General features: G+C 43.9%; 1 protein-coding gene and 1 pseudogene across 5 annotated transcripts in view; both read right to left on the bottom strand.

Moving 5' to 3' along the window:
• The window catches only part of CFAP61 (cilia and flagella associated protein 61), a 332,611-nt gene that overhangs the window by 90,917 nt on the left and 213,696 nt on the right, over positions 1-27,998 (bottom strand). For all 5 annotated transcript variants that reach the window (XM_019712531.2, XM_074317334.1, XM_074317335.1 and 2 more), the window contains exons 20-21: positions 22,227-22,395; positions 3,294-3,468 (exon numbers count right to left, since the gene is read on the bottom strand). In XM_019712531.2, the coding sequence (XP_019568090.2) occupies positions 3,294-3,468; positions 22,227-22,395 (344 nt within the window). The remainder of the gene's footprint in view (positions 1-3,293; positions 3,469-22,226; positions 22,396-27,998) is intronic.
• Positions 8,874-12,669, bottom strand: LOC109435015 (RNA-binding protein FUS; annotated as a pseudogene).

Raw genomic sequence — 27,998 nt, 5'->3', positions numbered from 1 at the left:
TCTCATGAAAAACACCCACATTCTTCCTGATGTTATTAAAGTGACATGAGGAGGAAACAAGAACTGATGGGTGGAAGAATGGTAATGGACAAAGGAATGCAGCAGCCCTAACTCCTTATTTTTCATGATGTGCTCAACTTCTAGTTTCTAGCTTCAAATACCATCATTCCATGACTGACTTGGAAATAAGCCAGAAGTGGCTGTGCCAACCCTCAACTGTGTGGACAAAAAGGGGGCCAGATAACTAACCTGACAAGCTCAGGGGAGGCCTGCATGGTGTGCCCTACAAACTCAGAGACTGAAATTAACCATATACGATGGGCTGAACATAAAAATTCCTAACTAAAAGTGGGTCATGGTGGGTAGTCACATCCTAGGCCTGTAGCTTCCTTGATAAAAGTCAATCTTTACCTTAAGTGAGCCTGTCTATTATCTTTTTGCATCTAGGATAACATACTCTTGGAGTGTCAGAGAAATCCCCTTTTTCTGGACCCCTCAGGGCATAGCCCACCACACCAGAGAACGAGACTGCAGAACCCCTCATTGTTATATGTTACCCCAAATGCCATCTCTTTGTGCTATCTCTTACTATCCTATACCCACCAATGTAAAAGAAGTGTCTCTCCATTTTACTTTTTATCCAATCTTGGAGATTTCCCAGATTTGCTTTCTCCTGTCCACTTAGTCTACCACCAATGGATTTCATGTAACCCACCTCACCTCTCCTCCTTTGATTCTAATGCATAAGATAAGCTGCAAGACTGCCATTCTCCAGAGCATTTTCTCAATCCACTGAGATTTTGCTTCCCAGCAACTGTTATCAGTTTGGCTCAAATAAACTCATTAAATGTCGCTAAAGTTTTGGACGTTTCTTAAGTTGACAACTGTATGCACTGCCAACCCACCTCCAACTGGCTACTGTGGTCTTCTCTAACCCATTCTTACTAGATCCCTTTCTCTCTACTGGATGGGTGCTACAGATGGAAGGTTCATCTTCCTAAGGTGCTGTTTTGTACACTGGTTATCCCCTTTCACTAGTTCCCCAACCCCTGAAAAGCAACCAGTTAAACCTGGACTTAGGTGGACCCTGAGGTCCTCTACTTGCCCCTCCACCTTCACCTCCCTCTGCTGTCTTTCAAGAGTTGGCCCAGCCCAAATTCCCAAATTGTTGGGCCATTGTCTTTTGGACGCAAATCAAACTCCCCCACCTCTTTATGTTTGCTTATCCTGCCTTTTTAAGTCTGAGATCAAATCCTCCTTTCTCGGGAAGTGTTCTCCGAACTTCACAGTCTCTAGGATTCTCATTAAGACCAGGTGCCTCCCTGCAAGCAGACTGGCACCTGGTGCTCATGGATCCCCATCTTTTGTGTAGAGACTGTGTCCTTGGCTGCACTATCACCAGGACAGCAGGGGCTCATACTCCGGAGAAGCTTCAGTGTGTAGCAACAACTCCACCACATGTAGTAGTAATAGTAACACTAATAGCCTATATTATTAAGCTCATACAGACAGAAAACTGTAATACCAAGTCCTGATGCAAATACGAAAATACTTTGACAAGTTTTAAACTAGTCTGCAATATTATCTATATCTATCTATCTATCTATCTATCTATCTATCTATCTATCTATCTATCTATCTCTTCTAACTTTGCACAAAGGTTCCAGACCCAATTGGTTTTATGGGTAGTTCCTGTTCAGCTTTTAGGTTACACAAAATATTTCAGACTCCAGAAAAATATGGAAAGCTTCATAAAACCACTTTGTGGGACTAACATACCCCTGATTCCAAAAACTTGACAAGTAAAGCATAAAAGAGAAAATTACAGGCCAATTTCATATGTGAATTTAGATGCAAATAGCCTATAAAGTATTAGCAAATTAAATTTAGCTACGTATTGAACCTCATTTGATACCAATTTATTATTATTATTATTATTATTTTAAATTAGTTTCAGGTGTACAAAACAATGTAATAGTTAGACATTTACACCCCTCACAAAGTGATAACCCTCCTCCCCCAATCTGCTATCCCTCTGACGTCGTATATAGCTGTTACAATTCCATTGACTCTATTCCCTATGCTGTACTCCACATTCTGTGACTATATATATATTAAATTATAGTTGACATTCATTATTATTCAGCTTCAGCTTCAGGGGTACAGTGCAGTGGTCAGGCAGCTACACTGTCCATGAAGTGTTCTCCCTAATAAGACAAGTGTCTATCAGATACCCTACAAAATCTTTACAACATTAACCAATTTTTAATTTTTAACGTAATAAATTAGTAACTTTTTAATGCAGTAAATGTAGTAACTTGACAAAATGTCAACTAATACTTAAATCTTCCACCAAAAATCAGAAGAAATTATATTTAATTATAATATATTAATTATATTAACTGATATAATTACATTATATTTAAATAAATACATTAAATAAATTAATATATTTAATTTTACATATTAATCCCCACATTCTGGGCACTTAGTGATTTTTACATCCCTGAAATGAATGAATCCATGGTCTGGGTTAGATCCCAGCTCTCCATGCATGGTTGTATAACCCAACCAAGTCATTGACCCTCCCTTGCTTTAGGTTATATAAAGCGGCTGCACTGTCATCTCCAGAACTTGACTGCTAGGTTTCAATTAAGGATAAATAGGTAGCCAGGCCCTGTTCTGGTTGTTTTATTAGTCCAACAATTTTAATTTAATCCAAGCAATAGAGAGGACGATGTTTGAGTAAACACTGTTGAGTGGCAGAGGCATTTGTACAAATGTTTTACACTCATTTTGATTCAAAAAGTGGCATGCAACTTGAATATGTGTGTTTGTGGGAAGGGCTGTGCAGAAACACCAAGAAACAGAACAATGGATTGCAAAAGAAGAAAAGAGCCCTTCCAACACAGACAGATCTTTCTTTTTCTTCGTAGATCTTTCCAGCTTCACAAAAGGAGACATATTTTCCATATAATTGCTAAACATATTTGCTTATTAAATTACTCTTTAATTAGTTAATGATTTTAGACATGCTTTGCTCTTCGGATAATCATTTTGTGTAATAAAATAATTATAGATAATTAAACTATCTCAAGCCTTTTTCTTTCCCTCAGCAAACACGCTGGGTATCCAAAAATGACAACAAGTTATAAATTAATCTGGAAAACAAAGCATGACAGATGAATGATTTAGTTGGAATTAATTAGGCACTAATTATATACTGGAACTAGACGAAAAATGAGACTCATTATAAAAAAAACAACACAATTCTGAAAAGATGCGGTCCTTACCTTCTGTGATGATGGAGTTGTTCCTTATCCACGTCAGGGCCTTCAAGCAGTCTTCTTCATCGTTCAGGGTGAAATGATTGCAAGGAACTTTACCAGTGTATCGCTGCTTACTGCTGTTTGGAATCTCTCTGTTTGTCAGGAGTTGACTAATATCAGCCCCTGTAGGGCATGGGACCTGAAGTATGTTACAGAGAAATGCTTCTTTTAGTTGTAATAGGTGAAACACTGATACAGTAATAAATAAATAAATAAATAAATAAATAATTTAATTAATTAAAATAAACAGCAATATCCAATATAGGCATGTCTTTTTCTGTCTTCAGATGCAATCAAGTTTTAATTGAAACAAACAAACAAACAGAATGATCACTTGGAGCTAATTCTTAGAGGAGTTGCTCTGGTTATATGATGCTATGTTACAAATTATTCCAAACGTCAGTGGCTTACAGATTCTGAAGGTAATTCAGAAAGGGCAAGGTGGGGGACAGTTTAGATCTGGTCTACAATGTTGGAAGCCTCCAAGGCTTCAAGTGGAAGACTTGGAGGCTGGGGGTGACTTAATAGCTAGGGGCTGGAATCATCGGGAGTTAAACCATTTCAGTCCTATTTCTTTCCCCCAGAAAACATAATGGGTATTGAAAAATGACAACAAACTGTCACTGTACATCCAGCAGTTGATGTTGGCTGTGGGCTGGGATCTTAGCTGGGGTTTTTGGCTAGGACACCCACCTGTGGCCCCTCCATTTGGCTTGGGCTTTCTCACAACACATGGCTGGGTTCCCAGGGCAAGTATCCTCAGAGGGAAAACAAGTCCAGAGAGCTCAGTATTCTTTTCTAACCTCATCTTGGAAGTCAAGCAGTGTCTCTTCCACCACACTATATTCATGAAGGTCGTCATAGAGACCTGCCCAAGGTCTAGAGGTGGGAACTTAAAATTCACCTTTTCCTGCTGGGGCAGCAAGGTTATGAATAAGCACATGGATTTGTTGTGGCCATTTTTGGTAAAAACAATCTGCACAGAAGCAATTATATCAGGGGTTGAAATCCAAGTGCAAATGGGATCTAGGCAGAAAAGAAAATGAGGGAAGTAGACTATTTACTTACAAAAATTATAGGATTAGTCTTCTCTTTGTCAAAGAGATATTCTCTCTCAATATCTCTTTCTCTCAATCTCTATCTCCATCTTCATCTCTAACTCTCTCTCAACACAGTATAACTTCTATTCCCACTTTTGACACAGACAGAGTGGATAGAGATACTTTCCTTTACTGTAGGGAAAGCAACAGTAAAAACACAGTAAAGGATGATGGCTGACACTTGTCTTCACTGTCAAGGATACTGTGGCAAACTGGAAGGCCTGTATCCTGGCCAGAGTTTGGCCATGACTCAACTCCATCCAGTTGTTACCAGGGTAGAGTATGGGTTCAGTGTATCCCGATATGATTTCTCGAGAAATGCTACACTTTTTTTTTTAATGTGGACTCTTGATTTTTAAAAATTATTCTAGTTCAGATTAAAATCAAACAAACACCATGTAAAAGCCAAGTAAGATAGCACAGTGGTGTGAGTTTGCCCACCACTTTTACCACTCAGATTTTTATTTGGCAGCCAGGTGGAGATTATGTGGAAGATAATGAGGCCAGCACTGGAGGGAGCAAAACTTAAAGGCAACTGGAGGCCTCTGTCAGAGAGCTGCATCAGCTGTTTGCAGACTCATGGTGCAATGCCTCAGGTCTGTGAGGCAGGGGTCGTTCTCAGCTGTGGTGGGTAAAACGTTCACTTGTAGTAGAGATGAATATGGGTGCAGAGGAAGTTTTTTTTTCCTTGACAAATGCCTTGTTACACTAGGTAGATGTGAATACTGGCTAGTGCTTGAACACATGGGGCTTCACTAAATGTCAGATGATATTTAGGAAACTATTTGGTTATATCCTTCCTCAATAGAAACGGTAAAGCCATCGTACATTATTGTGATGTATTTAATTCAATTTCAAACTAAATTAAATAATTTTTTAAAAATCAATTTTTAAAGCGGGATGTCCTTTTTCCATGAAGAGGCTGCAGTAAAATTTTCTTTATTAACAAAACAAAATCACCCCAGTAAATAGTGGTTATTTGCTGCAAATGAAATTGTGGAGGTAAAATTCTCTTATTAGCAATATAATTTGTTTAGCAATATCACACTACAATTTTGGTATTACTGTATTCATAGTTATTATAAAACAGTCCACTGAGGGCTTTGGTGAATGGTTTAAAGTGAGCAATACTGAATACTGTGTTTGGTTGGAGGTATGAAACCTCATCAGAACTGCAACGAGCATTGTAGTATAAAAGAAAATCAAATTTGGGTAACATTATACTAGTTTAGTAAGTTATGCTTTAACGAATCAGGAAAAGTCCTTGGCAGAAAATGGCAGGGCTAAAGAACAAATTGAGAGCTATTTAATTTATAAAACTTTCAATAAGTTATTGTTCCAAATAGTGGGTGTTTAGATGAAAAAAACAAGGAAGAGAGGGGAAAAGAAAAATAAGGTCCAAAATGAAAATTAGCTTATACAATCCTGAAATGAAATTGCATCCTTATAACCCATATAATTCTTGAGTGCACTCAAAAGTGGTTCTGTACATTTCTAAACTATAAAGAATTAGAGAAATTAAGGAAAATTAATGGGATGATGTGTTTATTTTTCACATTCACAGGATAGCATTTTCACAGAATATGCATAGACAAAATAAGCTAGGATTTTAAATTCCAAGGCCAATTAATTTGAGCTTAGCAAAACACAATAAATCAAAAAGGATCTATGGGGAAAAATTCATATTATGTCATCAAAGTAAGGGAAGGAATAAAGTAAAAGGAGAGCATGGGTATATTTAATGAAAAAGCACCATCAATACTGGCTATCAAAACTACAGAATTCTCTGCCACTAATTAAACTACCACTAACTTGTGATTGGAGAGTAGCAGATGACTTTACAACCATTCCATCAGATGATTCCGATTGCACACTGCCATCATCACTGGCTGTTGAGAGCCCCATGGCCATCCCATTCCCCTCAGCAAGCTAATAATTTATGATGGCGGGGACTGCTGGTGGCCTACTTAATATCGTGGCTCCCTTTATTTCTTAGTAACAGACTCCTGGGAAATACACCACATTTCCCAACTCACGACCTAAGAGGTGGTCAAAAGTCAGGAGTCCTTGGGTGGGGCAACATGAAAGGTCATTTTGCTCTAGTCCTTCCTCCTTCCTGCTTCTTGAAAATGGAAAAGTTGGAGTCACAGCAGCCACTTCAATATGCTGAGGGTGGAAGCCATGTGTTAAAGATTGAAGAACAAAGGATAAAAGGGCCTAGGTTCCTGATGACAACAGGGAGCCACCTTTCCAGAGCTGAGCTGCTTTCTCCAGATACTTTTAATGGAAAAAAAAAAAAAAAACAAACAAACAACAAGAACAACTTATTTTTGACTCTAGCTATAAACATAAGTTCGAGAATTTCTGTGTTGACCTTTAAAATCCATCAAGTATAATCCTTGGACCACATCTATGAGAGAGGGAAAGAGGGAAGAAGGAAGGAAGGGCAAGGAGACAGGGAAAGAGGAAGAGAGGAGATAGGGGCAATGGTGAAGAACTCACGCTCTGGAGCCAGACCACCTTGTTTAAATCCTAGTCTGTCACTTTTTCATTGTTTGACCTTGGACAAACTCTCAACTTCACTGCACCATGGTTCCCTCATCTATAAAATAGGGATGAAAGTGGCACAGACCTCAGAGAGTCACTGTACACACGTGTGGTAAATGGCAACGACTCAGCCTCTGGCAGGTGTTTCTATCCCCCTTACTAGGCCCCCATGAAGGCATCTTGCTGCCTCCTGGAGCTGGACATTCCCTTTCGGTGGAGACCCTGACTCTTAGGAAAGTTTTTTTTTAGGATGAATAAAAACTACATGCCCATCGCTTCTGGCAAACTGTCCTAATTCTGCCTCTTGGGGCCATGATGTACAATTCTAATTTGTTTTCTACATGAAAATCCCTCAAGTATTTGAGGACAACAATCCTGAATCTTCATCCCTCTGGCTAAACATCTGGGGTGTCTTTGACTCTGGCTGTGCTTCAACTGGTCCTTTCCCTTCTTAAACGTGACTCAAAAAACATGAATATTCAGGTGTATTTCTGCTTTTGTGACATTTTCTTTGACACAATCATGTTCAGCATGTAACAGGCTCTCATATCTATATTGTTGTCATGAATTCTATCCTTTGTTCAGCATGAATGCTTTTCTTTCTCCAGTTAATTCTGCTTTGCTGGATACTAATATTGCTGCTGCTCCTAACAGCTCTTTGAATCTGACCCTTTTTGCTGGTGCATTTTAAACTATTTTTTCATTTCTAAAGTTTGGGTATCATTTTTGTTTTGCTATTTCTCTTATATTGTGAATTTAGTATAAAAGCATAGTCTGGATCTTGTAACAGGGCAGTTTAAAACCATGACATTCACTGTTATAACTGTTGTTTTCTTCTCTTATGCCATTTTGGTTTATACTTTCATGTTTAAGCATTGTGGCTACTTCCTTCACTTTCTTCCCTTTGGTTACATGAATGATGTTTTCTCCCATTTTATCTTCTCCAGTGTTTGAAAGGTGAATTTATTATGCAGTTCAAAAGCATTCTTTAACCTTATTTCCTCTAAATATAAGAGTCAAGATTGAAATATTTCCTTCGCATTTCCCATTAAGACACTTCATGTTCTTCCCCGTCTACTTCTCTCCCTATTTCAACAACTTGGTCTTGATTAGATTCAGATTAAGATTTATTATTTCCCATTTTGCATTTATTCTCAGATTTACAAAAATGATTTAGATACTTTTTAAATTGTTTGGTGCTTGCCACTTGTCCTTTCATACTATTGTGAAGTCCTGAATTTTCCTTTCTGTCTCAGTTATTCAGATATACATAAATGAACAGGGAAGCTCATTTTTCTGAGGCCCTTACACATGAAGAATGGCTCTTTGCTGTCTTCAAATAGGAGAGACTTATTGAATCGCTACATTTTCTTCAAAATTCTGAACGGCTAGTTTCATTTTCTTATGCTATCTAATGCTGGAGAGGTAACTTTTTGATGTCTGCCTTATTTTTGTGCTTTTTTTTGGGGGAAGGTTGGTAATCTGTTATGTTTTCTCTTGAAGTTTGTTCATTTTTCCCCCATCATTCTTATAGAACCAAAATTTCATCAGAATGTAAGTAGCTGGAAAATTTTTCCTTTATTTTGCCAGGAATGTGGTCAACTGGACAATATAGTTTATAGATTAGTAGTTTTCTTCTAGTGTATCTTTTTGTCTCTATTCTATTTGTTTGGGTCTCTTCTTTAGGGAAAACCAATGATATATATGTTGCCTCCATGTCGATCATATCTACTCATCTCTTTCACCATATGTTGTCCTTTAAGGGGTTTGGCTGGGCAATTCTTTTATTCCATGTGCTATCCACAGAAGTCACTTAGTGACATTCAGCTCGTGGAGCGTCCAAGATGGCTTCACTTATGTATCTGGTGCCTTGGAAGGGATGGTTATAAGATTGGGCTCAGCTGGAACTCATGTATGGCATCTCCAGCATGGCGATCACAGGGTATGTGGATTTCCTACATGACGATCATGGTTTCAGGAGCACCTGTTCCCACAAACAAGGAGATACTGCATGGCTCTTGACATAGCCTTGGAAGTCATGCCACTTCACTTCATTTGTGCTCTATTGATCAAGGTGGTCACAAGCCTGCCCAGATTCAAGGAAAGAAGATGTAGACCCCACCTCTTGGATAGGAGAAATAAAAAAATTTGCAGCTTTGTCTTAGAATGGCCACTTTTCTTTGACCTCATGCTCTTATTTTCCCCTTAAATAATCAAACACAGCGAGGTCTCTTTATGCAAGGTGGGTGCTGCTGAATGACTGGGGGAGCACCTTTCTCAGGACTTACTGCAGAAGCAAAGTGGTGTGTACAGCTCTCTTTTTTACCCATTTGTAGCAGGCTCTCTCCTGGGACTGCACCATGTTGGATGCACCACTTTTATTTACCCTAAGATGTAACTAGCCTCTGTGGAGACCACATCGTATTGCTGACCCACATCAAGTTCCCCATAACATCCTGGCTTGCTCTCTTGCCTAGTTGGCTATTTTTGCCTCACCTGCTGGCTATTAGTGTTACCTCTTTGAGAGTCTCTGCCATGGACTTCTCATGGTCAATATCAGACTCATTTGACTTTTGAGCTGACAGATTTTTCTTCTTCTTCTTTTAGAGATGACCCAAATCCAGGCATGGGGTAAGCATCTATCCCACCTCTGAATGCTTCTCCATGAGCCATTGAAAGTGGCTTAGGTACCTCAGTTGTAAGCTATCTCAGAATGGTTTTCAGGACCAGTATATGCTTGCCAATCAAAATAATCAAATTGATAGGCAGGGTGGGGAAGAGAGTCAGAGGGTACTGAAAGTGAGCTAGATAAATCATCATCTTCCAAAATGGAAAGGTCATAGATAATGTCAGAAGTTGATAGGTCAAGGAAAAAACTCCTATAAACACATTATTTGGAGTTCTAGGGGTAAGTATTGAAGAACTAACAACAGAAATACCTCAAAGTGGTTGCCCCAGGAGAAAGGGTTTGGAAATAGAGACCAGCCCTCCTCACATACAGCCCTGCAGCACAATGTAATGGTTTACCTTGTGGATGAATTTTCTCATAACAAGATTAAGTGACGTGCACATGCATATCAAACATATTGCGTAGTTTTTTTAGAATGATAATGCCATTGAAAGGTCTGATTAGAGGTTAAGGTTTGTAATTATACAGAGGGTGCCAAAAAAATGTATACACATTTTAAGAAAGGAAAAAAATGTATTAATATATACTGATAACAAAAGATGAATACAAGTCATGTTTGACTTCTGCAATTATAAGAGGTGCTCAAAGTGGTTACCATCAGCGTCCAGACACTTCTGATTATGGCGAACTAATGTTTGAGCAACGTTGACCAAAGTATTAACATCTCTTAAAATGTGCACATATTTTTTTGGCACCCCCGGTATTTTTAAATTATGTATCTCTTGCTCTGGTTTAAGCTTTATTTTCATCATTTATTTTTAATCACAAAATTGGGACAAAACTATTATAGAGTTGAGGAGAAGGAAATAGAAAACAAAACAAAACACTGTAAGATCTTTCAGGGAATCCAGCTGCCTTTTTTGTATCATTCTATGTACCTTTAACTTTAAAAAAAAAAAAAAATAATGGTTTTTAATGGGAACCAGAGATATGGTTACAATTACATAGTCCGACACAAAAACCTGTTGGTGATCAGGAGTTGGAAGGTTACAAAATAATGAAGGTAACACTGGATGTAGAAGAAAAACTGTTCCAGAGCCTCAAGAGCCAGGCTCATATGGCCTCTCCCTGCAGTCCTGTCTGTGGTCACCTCTGGAGTCCATCTTGCCAGGGCCAAAGCCACCTCTGTCCGCACCACCCTGGCCCCCTTGGACACCCCCATGGTCCCTGCCTCAGCCTTGGTAGCTGCTCTGATCACAGCCTCCTCTGCTACCACAACAATCATCTCCATAGCTACCTCCCATATGAGAGCCTTCTGGTGCCCCTCCTGGGCCATCTGGTTTAGGGGCTTTGACTGGTTGCATTCATTCCTCCAAGAGAAGTTCATGCTCTCCCATGTAGGATTAGGACACGTCCAGTCCCCAGCTGGCTGCTGTACGTCCCCCCCCCCTTACCGAGTAATCTCCCCTGGGCCACAGCCACCACTGCCACCACCTTCACAGCCTCCACAGCCCATTGCCCTCCTTGCCCTCGGCCTCCATGCCCATTGCCACCACCCCAACTGAAGCCTGCTTGCCGAGTAGCAAATGAGACCGTGATAGGATTCCCAGAGAATTATTTACCATCAAACCAGTTAGTAGCTGCTTTAGCAGAAGGTGGGTCATCAAACGACACCATTGCCTCTCCCTTCAGCTTGCCTGTTTCCCTGTGTGTGTACATATTAATCATGGGCTGTCTTGTTCTCTTATTTGTCTTAATAATACCAATCTGCCTGAAGTAATCAGCCACAGACTCAATTGTAACATTCTTGCCCAGGCCTTGCACGAAGATGGTGTCATTGTCTGAATTATCCTGTTCAAAGACATGATGTGGTCCTTGGTCCCGAAGGCCACCAAATTTATTGAAGCCACCATGGTCACTTCCGCCCATGCCACCTCTTCCTCCAACAGCTACCTTGACTTCTGGGTTCATCGCCACCACTGCTGTAATTGTAACCACCACCACTGCCCTGGCTGTGGTCCCCTCAGTCCTGCTGGCCTCCCCCATAGCCACCACCCCACCTGTGGTCCTGACTGCTATAACTACTGCCACTGCTGCCACCGCTTATGGTGGGACTGATCTTGGCCGTAGTTCCCTCCACACCTCCACCGCCCCCTCCACTGCTCTTGTTGTACTGGGTCTGCTGTCCATAGCCCTGAGGAGGATTATAGGAGCTTTGCAGCTTTCCATAGCCTTGCTGTTGACCACCATAGCCAAACTGGGAACCATAGCCCCCACTGTGGGGCTGCCCATAGTTGCTGCTCTGAGAACTGCTACCACAACTTCCCAAGATGCTACTAGGAGCTGTGTCATGCAGGGTCTCTAGTCCCATGGTGAGGCCAAAAAGGAACACCCACGGAGCCATACATAGGGGAGTCATACCACTATACTCTCGCTGGAGGCTGGGTTGGAGACACAAGAAGCAGGAGTCACACAATCCGCAACCCGCCATCTGCTTCTCTGCCAGCCAAACAATCAACTCCACTTGCTAGCTGCAATCCGCTGTCTGCTTCTCTGCCAACCAACCACCCTCTTGCTAACTGCAATCCACCCTTGCTAGCTTAGCCATGGCAGTTATATTAGTGGCCAATGGCTAACTGGTTATAGGTGATGGCCAACTAGTCACAGCTGATGACCATCTACTACCCGAGCCAGCACCTTTCCACATGACGTCGAGAGCCTGGAAACTGCTCTCTGGGACTCTGTTTCCACAAGCTGGTTGCTGGCCATGGACAGGGTAGGACTGCTGCTCATAAGACGATTGAGAACTCAGGCCAATGCCATAGCCACCCACTGAGCTGTATCCTTGGGGAGCCGAATGAGTGCTATAGCCCGTGATCTGGGTCTGTCCATAAGAACTATAGCTGCTCTGGCCATAGCCTGAAGTGTCCGCTGACTGACTGTAACCACCATAATTCTACTGTCCATAGTGCTGACTGCTCTGCTGGTAATAGCCCTGTCCAGGCTGGGTGGGGCAGACCCCATAGCTTTGGGTTGCTTGTTGGGTACAGTCATTTGAGGCCATGTTGGCACAAGCGTGCACAGGTGGACACACAAAAAGATTCCAATACCACAGAGCACCGATGCCTCAAAGACTCTGTAACTTTAATTTTTTTGTCTTTCTGGAAAAACTAAATTGGAACTCTCTTTATGACTTCATTTCATTTTTTCCCATTGTAAAAAGGGCAAAAGCTTAATGTGTCACAGACTAAAGCTGCAAGGGCCAGATACCCGAGTCTTCCACTCACATTTTCCAAAGTCTGTGGTCACAGACAGCAGCTGGAACTCAGTGGAACAAGTGAAGGGGGAATACTTAAAGGGGTGCAAAATGTCTTCTTTTGGTCTGTTTTAAAAATATGAATACTAAAGTATCAAAATAAGATATTCCTCCAGTTTATTTTTATCCTTTAACCAGGAAAAAGAAAAAAGAAAGAAGAAAGAAGAGGAAGAGGAGCAGGAGGAGGAGGAGAAAAGAAAGTACTCAGAGGCTAATCCAAGCCTTGATTTTCAGATACTGATGGTCTGGTCACTAGCAGCATCGGCCTCCCCTGGAAGCTTGGTACAATTGCAGTATCTCGGCTGCCCCTCCCACCCTTCCCTGCTTGAAATATGCATTTTAACAAGTTGCACTAGGGAGGTGTGTGCACATTACAGTTTGAAAGATGCTGCTCTAAGATACAGATGAGAGATTATAACTGAGAAAGTTCAAGTCAGTGGTTCTTAGCCTTGGCTTAGAATCATCTGGGAGCTTAAAAAAATTCTGATGACTGAGCCCCCACCCCAGAGTAATTAAAACAGGCTTTGGGGGCATAGTCTAGGCATGGATATATTTCAAAAGTGCCCCAGGTGATCTCAATGTGTAGCCAAGGCTCAGAACTGCAAATAAATGATGCGAGGAGTTGCTCAGCTGTCTGTCCACTACCAGGCACTGCCTCCTCCTGGCTTGGCTATGTGAGAAAAAGATGCACACACATACCCTCCACCATACTCTGTCAAATCCATGACTATTCACAGGATGGCCTAAGACAGAACCAGATATAACATAGCAGTACCTGGGGTGGGGGTGGATGTCATGCAGGGTGTCATGCGGGGTCTCAGCTCCCGCTCCCCACATAGGAACACAGGATTTGGTGAGGCCAAAAAGGAACAACAATGGAGCCATGGATAGGGGAGTAAAACCACTATATTCTTGCTGGCGGCTGGGCAAGACACACGAAATAGGAGCCACACCACCCGCAACTCGCCATCCGCTTTTCTACCTGCCAACCAGCCAACCAACAAACAGTCATGGCAGCTAATTGGCCAACCGGCTACAGCCAACGGCCAACCACCACCCTGAGCCAGCACCCCGACACGTGAGGCTGAGAGCCTAGAAACTGCTCTCTGGGACTCTGTCCCTACACTCTACCCCTCCAGGGTCTTGCCTCACAATCTATGCAACAAGCGTCTTCCGCAAGGGGCCCTGTGTCAGGAACCCAGCTCACGAGAAAAAGTTTCAGTCAAGTTCAAATAATGTCAGAGGGTGTCCCTCGATGTCCACCTACTACTTTCTGGGCACAGCCAGGGTTTCTCATAAACAAGAGTGCATTGGGTTTCGGTCTATTTTTTCTCGATCAACCCCTACTGCCACGAGATCACGCCACATCTATGCGCGTCTTACTCTCTGAGCCCAACGACCTCGCCCCCTTACTTTTGACTTAGGCTTCCAGGCCTTAACTTCTCAGACCTCCGGTCTTAACTTTCTTTGCCGCTGGCTTTCAACATCCCCTAGGGTGGCCATGGCAATTGTAACTTCATGGATCTGACGCCCCACATAAGGTGTAAGAATGGCAACCAAGGATCCAAAAGCACTTTCAGGGGCAGTATCCAAAACCAGATCTCTCATGCTGGCTGTAAAACACTCGTCATGTGGCCCCTGCATATTAGAGTTGAACATAGCATGTCTCATACCCATTTCACAGATTGATTAAATTCAGTATACGATTGCCATTTATTCACAGAGTCTGGCAGCTCACCAGCCTCTCCCCATACCGTGCATACCGCAGCAGTGAGCTACTCCATTAGAGTGTGGTTGCCCTGGTCTTGGGCCAACCTATGGCTATTCTGTAACCTTTGTCACAAGGACACATGCCTCATCACGGACGTTAGCTTTTCCATTTCACCTGGGGAGCAGAGAATGCTGTCTGCCCCCTTGTCATGCAGGTATTATGCGGCGTCTCTGGTCCCACTCCCCACATAAGAACGCAGGATGTGATGAGGCCAAAAAGGAACACCCACAGAGCCATAGATAGGGGAGTCATACCACTATAGTCTCACTGGTGGCTGGGTTGGAGACACAGGAAGCAGGAGCCACATGACCCGCAATTCGCTGTCCGCTTCTCTTTCAACCAACCTCACTTGCTAGCTGCAATCCACTCTTGCTAGCTCAGCCACCATCTTCTTGCTAGCCCCCATTTGCTGCTAGCATAGCTACGGCAGTTATATTAGTGGTCAATGGCTCACTGGTTACAGCTGACGGCCAACTAGCCACAGCTGATGGCCATCCAATCACAGTTGATGGCCATTTACTACCTGAGCCAGCACCTTTCCACGTGAGGCCGAGAGCCTGGAAACTGTTCTCTGGGGCTCTGTCCCCACACCCCTCATCCCATAAACATAGTAGCCAAGCCGAGACTGGCTCTCCGTGGTGCTGTTGGCACCGCCTCCCCAGCTCCTACAACTCAGTGGGAGTGTAAGGCATGTAGGTTGTGAACTCAGTCACAGCTGGGTTACTGGCAGCAACGCCCCTGGGGCCCAAAGGTTGCTCATGCTTTAATTTTTACTTCAAAATGAGCCGGGCTTGTGGTTTGGGAGCTACATTGTCTCCACTCGCAGCATCTGCCTCTGCCTCAGAGTCTCCACTGTGGGGCTCCTCCTCTAACAGGTGGATCCCAGCTTCCAACGCCTCCCACCAGGACACCTGGTCCTGTACTTGGGCTATTCCAGCAAGCACTTCCTCCGAGTTATAACAACACGGTTAGAACCTCCTCCAACTGGCGGTCCCAAGCTTCCAGCGCCTGCCCTCGGGGCTGCTGGTCCTGCAACTGAGCTATTTCATTAAGTGCATCCTTGTTGTGCAGGAGACCCTGCTCGCTCTGCCATTTGTCGTACGAGGTGGCCTGTGGGGTCTCTTGTGCTGCTCCCCACATAACAACGCAGGATATGACTAGGCCAAAAAGGAACACCTTCAGAGCCACAGAAAGGGGAGTCATACCACTATAGTCTCACTGGAGGCTGGATCCACACAACCTGCAACCTGCCGTCCGCTTCTCTGCTTGCCAACCAACCGAATGACCAACCAATGCAGCCTCAGCAGTTATATCAATGGCTAATTGGCTAACTGGTTACAGCTGACAGTCAATTAGCCACAGCTGACAGCCATCTACTACCTGAGCCAGCACTCCTCCACGTGAGGCCGAGAGCCTGGAAACTGCTCTCTGGGACTCTGTCCCCACACTCCACCTCTACAGGGTCTCGCCTCACAATTTACGTGACAGGCATCTTCCACGAGGGTCCCTGTGCCATATTAGCCTATCGGCACCTACGGATGGAAAGAAACAGTAGTCTTAGGAACCAACAATAGCAAATCCTTTCCATATGGGAGGATACATGCTGGCTTTTTGTCCTGGGAAAGGAGGGTCGCTGCCACTGGCACCTTTCCCAGTTTGTGGTACTGGGCATGGCAGTGCTTGGGGTCCCTTGCATAGTGTCAACATGTAACAGAACAGGGGACCCAATAATAGGCTATAGCAAGAGCACATAGTTTTCCTGCAAAATCATCCTGGTATCGGGACCTCCATATACTACAGTCACTTGCAGTGACCACTCAGCTACCACCCCTGGCGTCACTTGCACATCATGAGTCAAACCGGCCCCCCATGGGGCTATCAGGCCCAACCATGGACAGCAGGGGCTTTTCACTTGCCAGGGCCAAGTCCATTGCTGCCGTTCCCCTGCTTTCAAGCATGTGGGTGCTGGCAGCAAAATGTTTCCATTTCTGCCGTATCCTGGCTTTAACAGAGTCTCACTGGTGGTAACTTGTAATTGAATGGCAGCGGCCGTTCGATGTAGCAGAGCTTCTACTGGTGCGGGCCCTCCCTTCCGTGGTCTCTCATTCAGGATTCTCAGGACGTCCCATAGACGCGAGGCCCAGTCAAGCATCGTGAAAGGGTGTTTTGACACCCGGAGGCCTTGCTTCAAAAGGCCGTTGTAGCGTTCAATCATGCCAGCTGCTTGTGGATTGTAAGGGGTATGAAACAACCATTGTACATCCATCCTGGCAGCCCAGTGCTGCACTTCTTGCCCCGTAAAATGGGTACCCCTGTCACTTTTAATGACTTGGGGGCGCCCATAGAGGGCGCACAGCCATGTAAGGGCAACCACTGTATGCCGCTGATCCGCAGCCGGACAGGGCCAAGCAAACATCAACCCCGTAGCAGTGTCCACTGATGTGAATGCATACATCGAATTGCGGGCCTTAGGCAAGGGTCCAATGTAATCCACTTGCCAGTGAGTGAGGGGCACCCTCCCTCGCGTAATCTGCTGTGTCTCCCAGGGGAGCCTCCGCCTTTGGGGGCTGTCCTTCTTTGTAGGACAAGGGCTCCAAGTCCTTCCCTCCAGGCAGAGCGCTTGGCTCAGCCTGGACTACAAGCTCCACAGGCCACAGGACCTGTTGTAGCTCTGTGTTCAAAGGGCTTGAACTAACGGTGCTACGTTGCTCCAAGTAGGCACCCCCCTTGGCGAGGGTGGTGGTCTGTGCCACCCCCGTTTTGGGTCCCTGGGTCCACATACGGACCCACCCCTGGACGCCATAGGTTGTTCGAACCAACACCCATGCTGTTCCTGTGATGGCTTCTGTGGCCACTAGGGCTGCGCATACAGCAATCAGCTGTTTCTCTATTAGAGAGTAGTGGACTTCTGCTCCTTTCCACAATTGGGACCAAAATCCCACTGGCAACTGGAGATGCTCCTGCCATTGCCAGAGGCCCCATCCGTACCCCTCTTGGGTTACGTGAACATCAAGTTCAAATGGGCGGCCGGGGTCCACTACTTGCAGAGCCTGTGCCTGCTGCACTGCCCATTTTGTGGCAATGAAGTCTTGCTCTATAGCCTCTGTCCAATCCCATGAGGCCCCCTTTTTTATCATGTTATACAAGGGCCTTGCCATTTGTGCTAAATGGGGTACAAACGCCCGCCAATATCCTAGCAGTCCCAAATATGTCTGCAGTTGGGAGACCTTGGTCGGCCAGGGAAAAGCTTGCATTTGGTCAATAATCACCTCAGGTATGACCTTTGTCTTACCCGACCACACCACCCAAAAACTTGACAGATAAGCCAGGGCCTTGGACCTTTTCCTCATTCACCGCCCAGCCATGTGACTTCAGGCAGCAGAGAAGAGAGGGAGTTGCTTGATGTAAATCTGAAAGAGAAGCTGATTGACATAATGAAACAAGGCCACAGAGGATGGGCGATCCCACTGTGCCAAATCCTGGGCCACGAGCCCGTGGCAGATAGTGGGGCTGTGCAAGTATCCTTGCGGAAGGACTTGAAAAGTCCACTGCTGCCCATCCCAAGTAAAAGCAAACTGCTCTTGAAACTTGGGTGCAATGTCAATGGAGAAAAAAGCATTGGCCAAGTCCACTACATAGTGATATGTCCCCAGGCGGACAGTCAGACGATCCATTAAATCGTTAATTGAAGGCACTGCAGCGTGCAAGGATGGCGTCACCTTATTTAACTCCCTATAGTCCACAGTCATTCACCAGGTCCCATCTGGCTTCTTGACAGGCCATACTGGGGAGTTAAAGGGAATGTGCGTTGGCCTCACAATATGTGCCTTCTTCAATTCCAATATTGTATGACCAATCTCCTCCTGCCCTCCTGGCAGGTGGTACCATCGCACTGTAACCACGCACCAGGGCTGTGGCAACACTTGAGGAGGGTGGTGAGCATGCCCGCGTGTCACCGCTTTCACCACCCGGATCCGGAGACGGAACTCTCCTACCGATGTCAGTAAGCTGAGGCCATGTAGCATGTCCATCCCTAGAATATACTCTGGAATTGGGAAGACATACACCTTGTAGGTACGAGGGGGAAGCCTTCCTATACCCTGTGGTAAGGAAACAGCTTTTACAGTCACAGTCTTTCCCCTGTAGCCATCAATGCAGATTACTGGTCGGGGGAACAGTTCTGGGTTCCTATAAATAAGACTGCAGTCTGCACCAGTGTCCACTAGGGCTAAAACACTCTGCACATTAGAAGGGGACCAATGTATGGACAGTTCCACCTGGGGCCTCCGGTCCCTGCTCGTGCCCTCTGACCGGGTACCTTGGTTCCACCCCTAATCAAGCTGAGAGGAGTCAGCCTCAAGTGGCTGCATGAAGTCCTAGAGGGACACGGGTTGCGCTTTCCCAGACTTCTCCGTTAGGCTTCTCCGGAATTGCTGTTCCTGACGCAACTGTTTGCAAAGCTCCAACAAGAGTGTATTGGGTTGTAGGTCTATTTTCTTCCTATCAACCCCTGCTGCCAAGAGATCACACCACATCTGTGCGCGTGTTACTCTCTGAGGCCCGCGACCTCGCCCCTTTACTTTTGAGTTGGGCTTCCAGGTCTCAACTGTGCAGAACTCCTGTCTTAACTTACTTTGCCTCTAGCTTTCAACATCTCCTAGGGTGGCCATGGCAGTTGTAACTTCATGGATCCGCCACCCCACATAACACATAAGGCATAAGAATGGCGACCAAGGATCCAAAAGCACTCGCAGGTGCAATATCCAAAACCAGATTTCTCATGCTGGCTGTAAAAAGCTCGTCATCCGGCCCCTGCATATTAGGGTTGAAAATAGCATGTCTCATACCCATTTCACGGATGATTTGCGTAAGTTCCATATATGACTGCCATTGACTCACAGGGTCTGGCAGCTCACCAGCCTGCCCCCATACTGTGCATACCGCAACAGTGAGCCATGCCATTAGAGTGTGGTCACCCTGGTCTTGGGCCAACCTATGGCAGTTCTATAACCTTTATCGCAGGGACTGATGCACTGTCACAAAGGCTAGCTTTTCCGTCTCGCCTGGGGAGCAGAGAATGTTGTCTGCTCCCTCATCCCATAAACGTAGTAGCCAAGCCAAGACTGGCTCTCCAGGGCGCTGTCTGTACCGCCTCCCCAGCTTCTTTTGTTTCAAGATTGGCCGGGCTTGGGGGTTGGGAGCTACATTGTCTCCACTAGCTTCCTCCACCTGTGCCTCTGAGTCTCCATTGTGGAGCCCCTCTTCTAACAGGCGGACCCTAGCTTCCAGCGCCCCCAACAGGGACACTTGGTCTGGCACGTGGGCTATTTCATTAGGCATATTTTCCATGTTGAGACTCAAGGCCGTGAGGAACTTCCAGCCCACGCAGCCAGCTATAACCTTTGCCTCCTCCAGCAACTGCTCAGCCAGAGTCGGCAGGGCCCTCTCCACGCTGGCCGGAGAGCCATCCATGTCCTCCCACCCCTCCTTGGGGGTCCAACTCCTGAGTACAGTGGCCACTGGGCACCACACACTGTGTGGGGGCCACACATCCTTCTGCCCATAGCCAGACTCCATTCCTACCTGGATGGAATCCTGCTTGCCATGCCAGGCATCCGATTGGGTGGAGGCCTCATTGCAAGATGTCCGCAACCCTCGGAGGCTACAGCAGCATCACATTACTAAAAGGAAGGTGATGCCTTCTATGGTCAGGAGGGAGGTGTACCACCCGGAGGCTCGAGTCTCCCAGGCAGACCTCCCCTCCCATTCCCGGTGCAATGCCTCTTGGGCCTTCTGAAACTGAACTTTTACACGCACACACTGCTCCACCATGCTTCGGTAGGTTTTGGCCGGCACCATACCCTGCTCGCTGTGCCATTTGTCGTGCGGGGCGGCCTGCAGGGTCTCAACTCCCGCTCCCCTCCTAAGAACGCAGGATATGGTGAGGCCAAAAAGGAACACCCACGGAGCCATAAGTAGGGGAGTCATACCACTATAGTCTCACTGGAGGCTGGAGTCACACGACCTTCAACCTGCTGTCTGCTTCTCTGCCTGCCAACTGACCAACCAACACAGCAGCGGCAGTTATATCAGTGGCTAATTGGCTAACTGGTTACAGCTGATGGCCAATTAGCCACAGCTGATGGCCATCTACCACCCAAGCCAGCACCTTTCCACGTGCGGCCGAGAACCTGGAAACTGCTTTCTGAGACTCTGTCACCACAGACTCTGTCCCCACAGTGGATTACTCCATACTTGTCATGTAGGGTGCCATGTGGGGTTCTCTGGTCCCGCTCCCCACATAAGAACTCAGGACATAGTGAGGCCAAAAAGGAACACCCATGGAGCCATAGATAGGGGAGTCATACTACTGTAGTCTCGCTGGTGACTGGGTTGGAGATACAAGAAGCAGGAGCCACACGATCCACAATCCACCGTCCGCTTCTCTGCCAACCAATCTCACTTGCTAATTGCAATCTGTCTGTCTGAAATTTGCAATCCGCACTCCACCGCTTGCTAGCTCAGCCACCATCTTCTTGCTAGCCCCCATTTTTCTGCTAGCGTAGCTACAGCAGTTATATTAGTGGCCAATGGCTCACTGGTTACAGCTGACGGCCCACTAGCCACAGTTGATGGCTATTTACTACCCAAGTGAGCACCTTTCCATGCGAGGGCGAGAGCCTGGAAACTGTACTCCTGGCTCTGTCCCCACAATACTCCTTTGGAACAAACCCACCACATGGAGGCCTATTCAGGTTCCAGGGAGAAATGTAATTAAAAGACCCAATTTTCAGGGGTTATCACTTTGTGAGGGGTGTACATGTCTATTACATTGTTTTGTACATGTGAAACTAATAAAAATATAATAAATGAAAAAAAAAGACTCAATCTTCGAGTTATAAAGTAAATCTCTTTTGATTAAAGACATGTTCTATTTTGTGGGCCACAGGAAATGCTAATGTGTGTTGAAAAGTGAGAATATTAAAATTTGCTTCCCAAAGACACTGGACAGCTTCAGTTGTATCCAGCAATGCTTTCCTCAAATGTGGTTTGAGAATTTAATCAAAACGGACAGCATGATCACTGGGTAATCAATCAGTCACATTTCTTCGTTTTATAAACTAGGAAAGACAGAATAAAATAAGGTTGACAGAAGGTGTGCACGTTTGAAATACTTTCGTGTGAGCCCTTCATGACTGCCAAATGTTAGCCTCTTGAGGCATAAATTAATTTTCCACAAATGCATGCTGGGTTGTGTCTGGATTCTGCTCCAGTGAGCAGTAAGTGTTAGACTTTTGGACAAAGGCTTAAAGAATGACATCTCTCTGACTTGCTGTGGTCTTTATCCATGAGCAGAATGTTTTTCTTGGAATGGATTTCCATGAGGGTTTCGGACACAATTCTGGTCATGTGTGTGGGCCTTGCAAGTCACTTTTATGAAGACAGAGTGGCAGCTGTAGGGTGAGAAGGCATGCTCTTCACCCATGAGTGTGTGTGCCCAGTCAATCACCAAGACGGCTGTGCACGGCCTCACCTGGTACTGCTGCCCGGTGCAGAGGATGAGGTGGTCATAGAGCACGATTTCTTCTTGAGAAACCACGACATGCTTGGCTGCTCGGTCTATGGCAGTCATTCTACCAACCACCACATTGACCCAGGAGCACAGCGACATCAACGCGTGATCTTTATCATTAAAACAGTGGCTGCAGAGAGAGAGAGGCTCCATCAGTGACATTTGAGCAGCTGACAGCGGGCATTAATTAGACATCTGGTGAGCTGGTTCAAGTTCCCTAGTGGGCCGAGTCTGTGCTCTTGCTGTGAGTTTACCAGGACCAAGGCTACATACTAGGAGATTTTTTCATTATGAGATAGTCACAAATTGACATCTTCCCATTAAAGCTAAATTGTTCTGCCTGGCATAGGCCAGTCCACAACAGGGAAGGAGGAGTGTGTGTGTGTGTGTGTGTGTGTGTGTGAAGTCATTAATATATACCGTTTTTTTCTGCTTCAATTTCATGGTGGGTGTAAATTTACTTTAGCTGTTGGATTGTCATAATGACCACAGACTGAAAGGGAATGAGGAAGAAGAAAGTGACATCAGTCAGGATTGCCAAAGGCAGGGGTCAAGGTCCTGAATATTGAGAACCCTTCCTATTTGCTAACGCTTTTTAATACATGACTGATTCTTAAAAAATGACTGTATGGATCTGTGCCAAAACAACAAACATTTTACTTAGAGAAGATGTCAGTTAGGGAATTATGTTCATAGCAAGTAATAGCCCTGGAGACTTTGGATTCACTCTGCAGGGCAAAGAAGATTTATGGGACTGGTACTTCTTTTTGTTGTTGTTGTTGTTGTTGTTGTTGTTTGGTCTTTTGAGATTGGTTTTATTCACTTAGCATAATATTTTCAAGGGTTTCCCACACTGTAGCATGTATCGGTACTTCATTTCTTTTTATGCTAAATAATAGTCCATTGTATGGGTATACTACAGGGACTGGTACTTCTGTGAACAGCAGGTCCAGGGTGGATGGGTTTTCTTGTCTGCATTCCATCTGAGTTTGAGCACTCTACTACAATGTGAGAAAATTGGGTTTCTTGTGGCTTTGGGTTTATTGAAAGAGTTTTGTGAGGGTTGCTTCTAGAACTTTCTGACCTCCTGTATTTGACCCTCTTAGTGATCCTATTCTGAGATCATTACAGGAGTGTAGAGGGGCAGAATAGTAAGTGCTTCATTTAAATCAAGTCTTCACTATGTCAAGGTCTGTGTCCCTGCTCTGTCACCAATGACATGACCCTGGGGACCCTGCATCTCCTTTCAATACTCCAGTTTTCTCACTTCTCAACATGGGATAATTTTCCTCCCTACATGACACAATCACTGCAAGAGATGAATGTGAGAATGTAAGAGATGCTGTTTTATCAAGTGGATGCATATATGAAGGGTATTATTCTAAATACTATTAATGATACATAATCCTGTTTACTTTCCTTGGAGGCAAACAGGACTAAAGTGGTAATGGGAAAACATTTTTTTCTTTTTGATCCACTCATGAATCTGCTCTCACCACACAAAAAGAATTCTAGTAATGGATGTACATTAGACCCTGTTATTGGACCTGTGAAAGAGACGGGAGCTGTGGGCTTTGTGTCTCTCCATGAAACAGCACTTAAACACAAGAAAATGTCTTCTTAACACGAAAAGAAAATTGGGAGATGGACCGTCACAGGAAAATAATAGAGAGGGAGATGAAATCCTTTTTTAAAAGACCATTTTGGTAGCTTTACAGGAAAACAGGAAACTTCATTGATTTTGTACATTCAATGTACAAAACCCACAAAGGATTGTTCTTATTTGCAAAGCAGTCTCTTCTTAATAAAAACAGTACTGTCAGTCATCCAAGAAGAGGAAAAATTAAATACAGTTAGTGCACAAGGATTATCAGTGTTATGAGGATTTTCTCAAAGATAAAAGTCTCAGGGGAAATTTGGGGAAGGCTAAGACAATGTTATTTTTAATGACAGTAGGATAGTAGTGTTGATAATGTCAGAATGCGTACCTCAGAGTTAAAATTTGAAGCTCTGTCCAGTGGGAACTGGCACTTGGGAACACTTGTTTTTTAGGAACCTTAGGAAACATTCAAGAATGTGGGGTGTTGCTTTTACAGTCTGTTACTATGTTGAATGAGATTTCTCAGTTTAAAATATCACTTAGGAGGTGATTACTATTAGTTCTGGATATTACTATCCATTCTGGATCTTCCTTCATTTACTTCTCAGGTAAGTGAAACTGGACAGTGGAAACTACAAGTGACAGTTTTCCAAAATTATTTCCTAAGCAGAGTTAGTGAGCATTAAGATTCTAACATGGCCGGGACTGTCTCATGGCTTGAATAAAAGAGAAATACCTCTACTAGGGTTCTCTGGAAAAGACAGAAGGAACCAAAGAAGGAATATCAATGAAACATCATGTTTTTCAAGAGAATTTGATCCTGACTTGAAATAATGTGAAAGGTTGTCTTCATAGAACATTCTGGAAACAGGTAATAAAAAAAAGCAGAAATGAAAGATGGGAAAATTTCTGGAAGAGGACATATGTGAAGTGACCTGCTTGTTCAAAGTTGCAGTGCCCCCGCAGCTGGTGTCAGAGACTTAGCACAAAGCTCCAGGAGCAAAATTAGGAGCAAACCACAGGAAAGCAAATATAAGTATGATAGAGAGAGACCTGCACTTCATGGAACCAGTGCCCTTCAGAAATGGAAAGAACGTCAGAGGGTTTCACAAAGGATTTATCATGACACTCTTAGAAGAAGGAGCATCACAATTAACTTTAGGTTATTCAGCGATGATTGTCCAATTGGTGGATTTCTCCTGCTTCCTGTTTCTCCTCCCCTCCCACTGCACCTTTTTCTCTGCTGCATTCCAGGCATGTCATTAGCACCTCCACCAGACCCTGGACAGGGCTGGAGAAAGAAGACAAAAATTGGCTGTTCAAAAAAATAGTAACAATAATAAATGAAAACACTGGTTAGGGTGAAGTTCAGAATTTGCTTTTATTTATCTATTTATTTTATTATTTTTTAAAGTTTATTGGGGTGACAATTGTTAGTAAAATTATAGATTTCAGGTGTACAATTCTGTATTACATCATCTATAAATCCCACTGTGTGTTCACCACGCAGAGTCAGTTGTCCTTCCATCACCACATATTTGTTCCCACTTACCCTCATCTCCCACCCCCCACCCCCTTACCCTCTGGTAACCACTAAACTATTGTCTGTGTTGATGAGTTTTTGTTTCTCATTTGTTTGTCTTGTTCTTTTGTTGTTTTTGGTTTATATACCACATATCAGTGAAATCATATGGTTCTCTGCTTTTTCTGTCTGATTTATTTCGCTTAGCATTATAAACTCAAGATCCATGCATGTTGTCACAAATGCTCCTATTTCATCTTTTCTTATTGCCGAATAGTATTCCATTGTGTATATATACCACAACTTCTTTATCCATTCATCTATCGAAGGACATTTTGATTGTTTCCATGTCTTGGCTACTGTAAACAAAGCTGCAATGAACATTGGAGCACACATGTCTTTACGAATCAATGCTTTCAGATTTTTTTGGTAGATACCCAGAAGAGGGATTGCTGGGTCATATGGTAATTCTATTCGTAATTTTTTGAGGAACCTCCACACTGCCTTCCATAGCAGCTGCACCAATCTGCATTCCCACCAACAGTGTATGAGGGTTCCTTTTTCTCCACAGCCTCTCCAACACTTGTTACTATTTGTATTGTGATGATAGCCATTCTAACTGGGGAGAGGTGATATATCATTGTGGTTTTTATTTGAATTTCTGTGGGGACAGAGCCAGGAGTGCAGTTTCCAGGCTCTCCGCCTCACGTGGAAAGGTGCTGGCTCAGGTAGTAAATGGCCATCAACTTTGATTGAATAGCCATCAGCTGTGGCTAGTTGGCCGTCCGCTGTAACCAGTAAGTCATTGGCCACTAATATAACTGCTGTGGCTACGCTAGCAGCAAGTAGAGGCTAGCAAGAAGATGGTGGCTGAGCCAGCAAGCAGCGGAGTGAGGGTTGCGGACTGTGTGGCTCCTGTTTCCTGTGTCTCCAACCCAGCTGCCAGCGAGAATATAGTGGCATGACTACCCTAACTATAGCTCGGTGGGTGTTCCTTTTTGGCCTCACCATGTCCTGCGTTCTTATGTGGGGAGTGGGAGCAGAGACCCTGCAGGCCACCCCGCGTGACAATTTCTCTGATGATTAGTGATGTTGAGCATTTTTTCATATATCTACTTGCCATTCACATGTCCTCTTTGGAGAAATGTCTCTTCAACTCCTCTGCCCATTTTTCAATTGGGTTGTTTGGTTTTTTGTTGTTGAGTTGCATGAGTTCTTTGTATATCTTAGATATTAGCCCCTTATTGGAGGCACTGTTTGCAAAAATCTTCTCCCATTCAGTTGGTTGCTTCTTTATTTTGTCGATGGTTTCTTTTGTTGTGCAGAAGCTTTTAAGTTTGATATAGTCCCATTCATTTATTTTAGCTTTCACTTCCCTTGCCTTTGGAGTCAAATTCATAAAACGCTCTTTGAACGCAAGGTCCATAAGTTTAGTACCTATGTTTTCTTCTATGCAGTTTATTATTTCAGGTCTTATGCTTAAGTCTTTGATCCATTTTGAATTAATTTTGGTACATGGTGAACAGATAGCAATCCAGTTTCATTCTTTTGCACGTGGCTTTCCAATTCTCCCAGCACCATTTATTGAAGAGGCTGTCTTTTCTCCATTGTATGTTTTTTGCTTCTTTGTCAAAAATTTCTGTCCATATTTATGTGGTTTTATTTCTGGGTTCTCAATTCTATTCCATTGATCTATGTGTCTGTTTTTCTGCCAATACCATGCTGTTTTGATTATTATAGCCCCGTAGTACAAGGTAAAGTCAGGGAGTGTGATACCTCCAGTATTGTTCTTTTTCCTTAAGATTGCTTTGGCTATTTGGGGTCTTTTGTGGTTCCAAACAAATCTGATGATTTTTTTGTTCTATTTCTTTAAAAAATGCCATTGGGATTTTGATGGGGATTGCATTGAGTCTGTATATAGCTTTGGGTAATATGGCCATTTTAACTATGTTGATTCTTCCAATCCATGAGCACGGAATGTCTTTCCATTTCTTTGCGTCTTCTTCAATTTCTTTCAAAAATGTCTTATAGTTTTCAGCATATAGGTCCTTCACATCCTTGGTTAAGTTTATTCCTAGGTATTTTATTCTTTTTGCTGCAATTGCAAAAGGAATTTTTTAAAATTCTTTTTCTAAGATTTCATTGTTAGTATATAGGAATGCAATGAACTTTTGTACGTTGCTTTTGTAGCCGGCAACTTTACTGTATTCATTGATTGTTTCTAGTAGCTTTTTGGTGGAGTCTTTAGGGTTTTTTTTATATATAGCATCATGTAATCTGGAAAGAGTGACAATTTAACTTCTTCATTTCCAATTTGGATGCCTATTATTTCTCTCTCTTTCCTGATTGCTCTGGCAAGGACTTCCAACACTATGTTGAAAAGCAGAGGTGACAGGGAACAGCCCTGTTGTGTACCTGAAGGTAGAGCAAAGGGCTTCAGTTTTTTTTACCATTAATTGTGAGAATAGCTGAGGGTTTGTCACATATGGCCTTTATTTCCTTCTATACCTATTTTATTAACTGTTTTAATCATAAATGGATGTTGTATCTTGTCAAATGCTTTTTCTGCATCAATTGATATGACTTTTGTCCTTTATTTTGTTTATGTGAT

The sequence above is a fragment of the Rhinolophus sinicus genome, linkage group LG13 (genome assembly GCF_036562045.2).
Source record: "Rhinolophus sinicus isolate RSC01 linkage group LG13, ASM3656204v1, whole genome shotgun sequence".
Lineage (NCBI taxonomy): Eukaryota > Metazoa > Chordata > Mammalia > Chiroptera > Rhinolophidae > Rhinolophus > Rhinolophus sinicus.
This window is presented reverse-complemented; position numbering and strand designations above follow the sequence as displayed.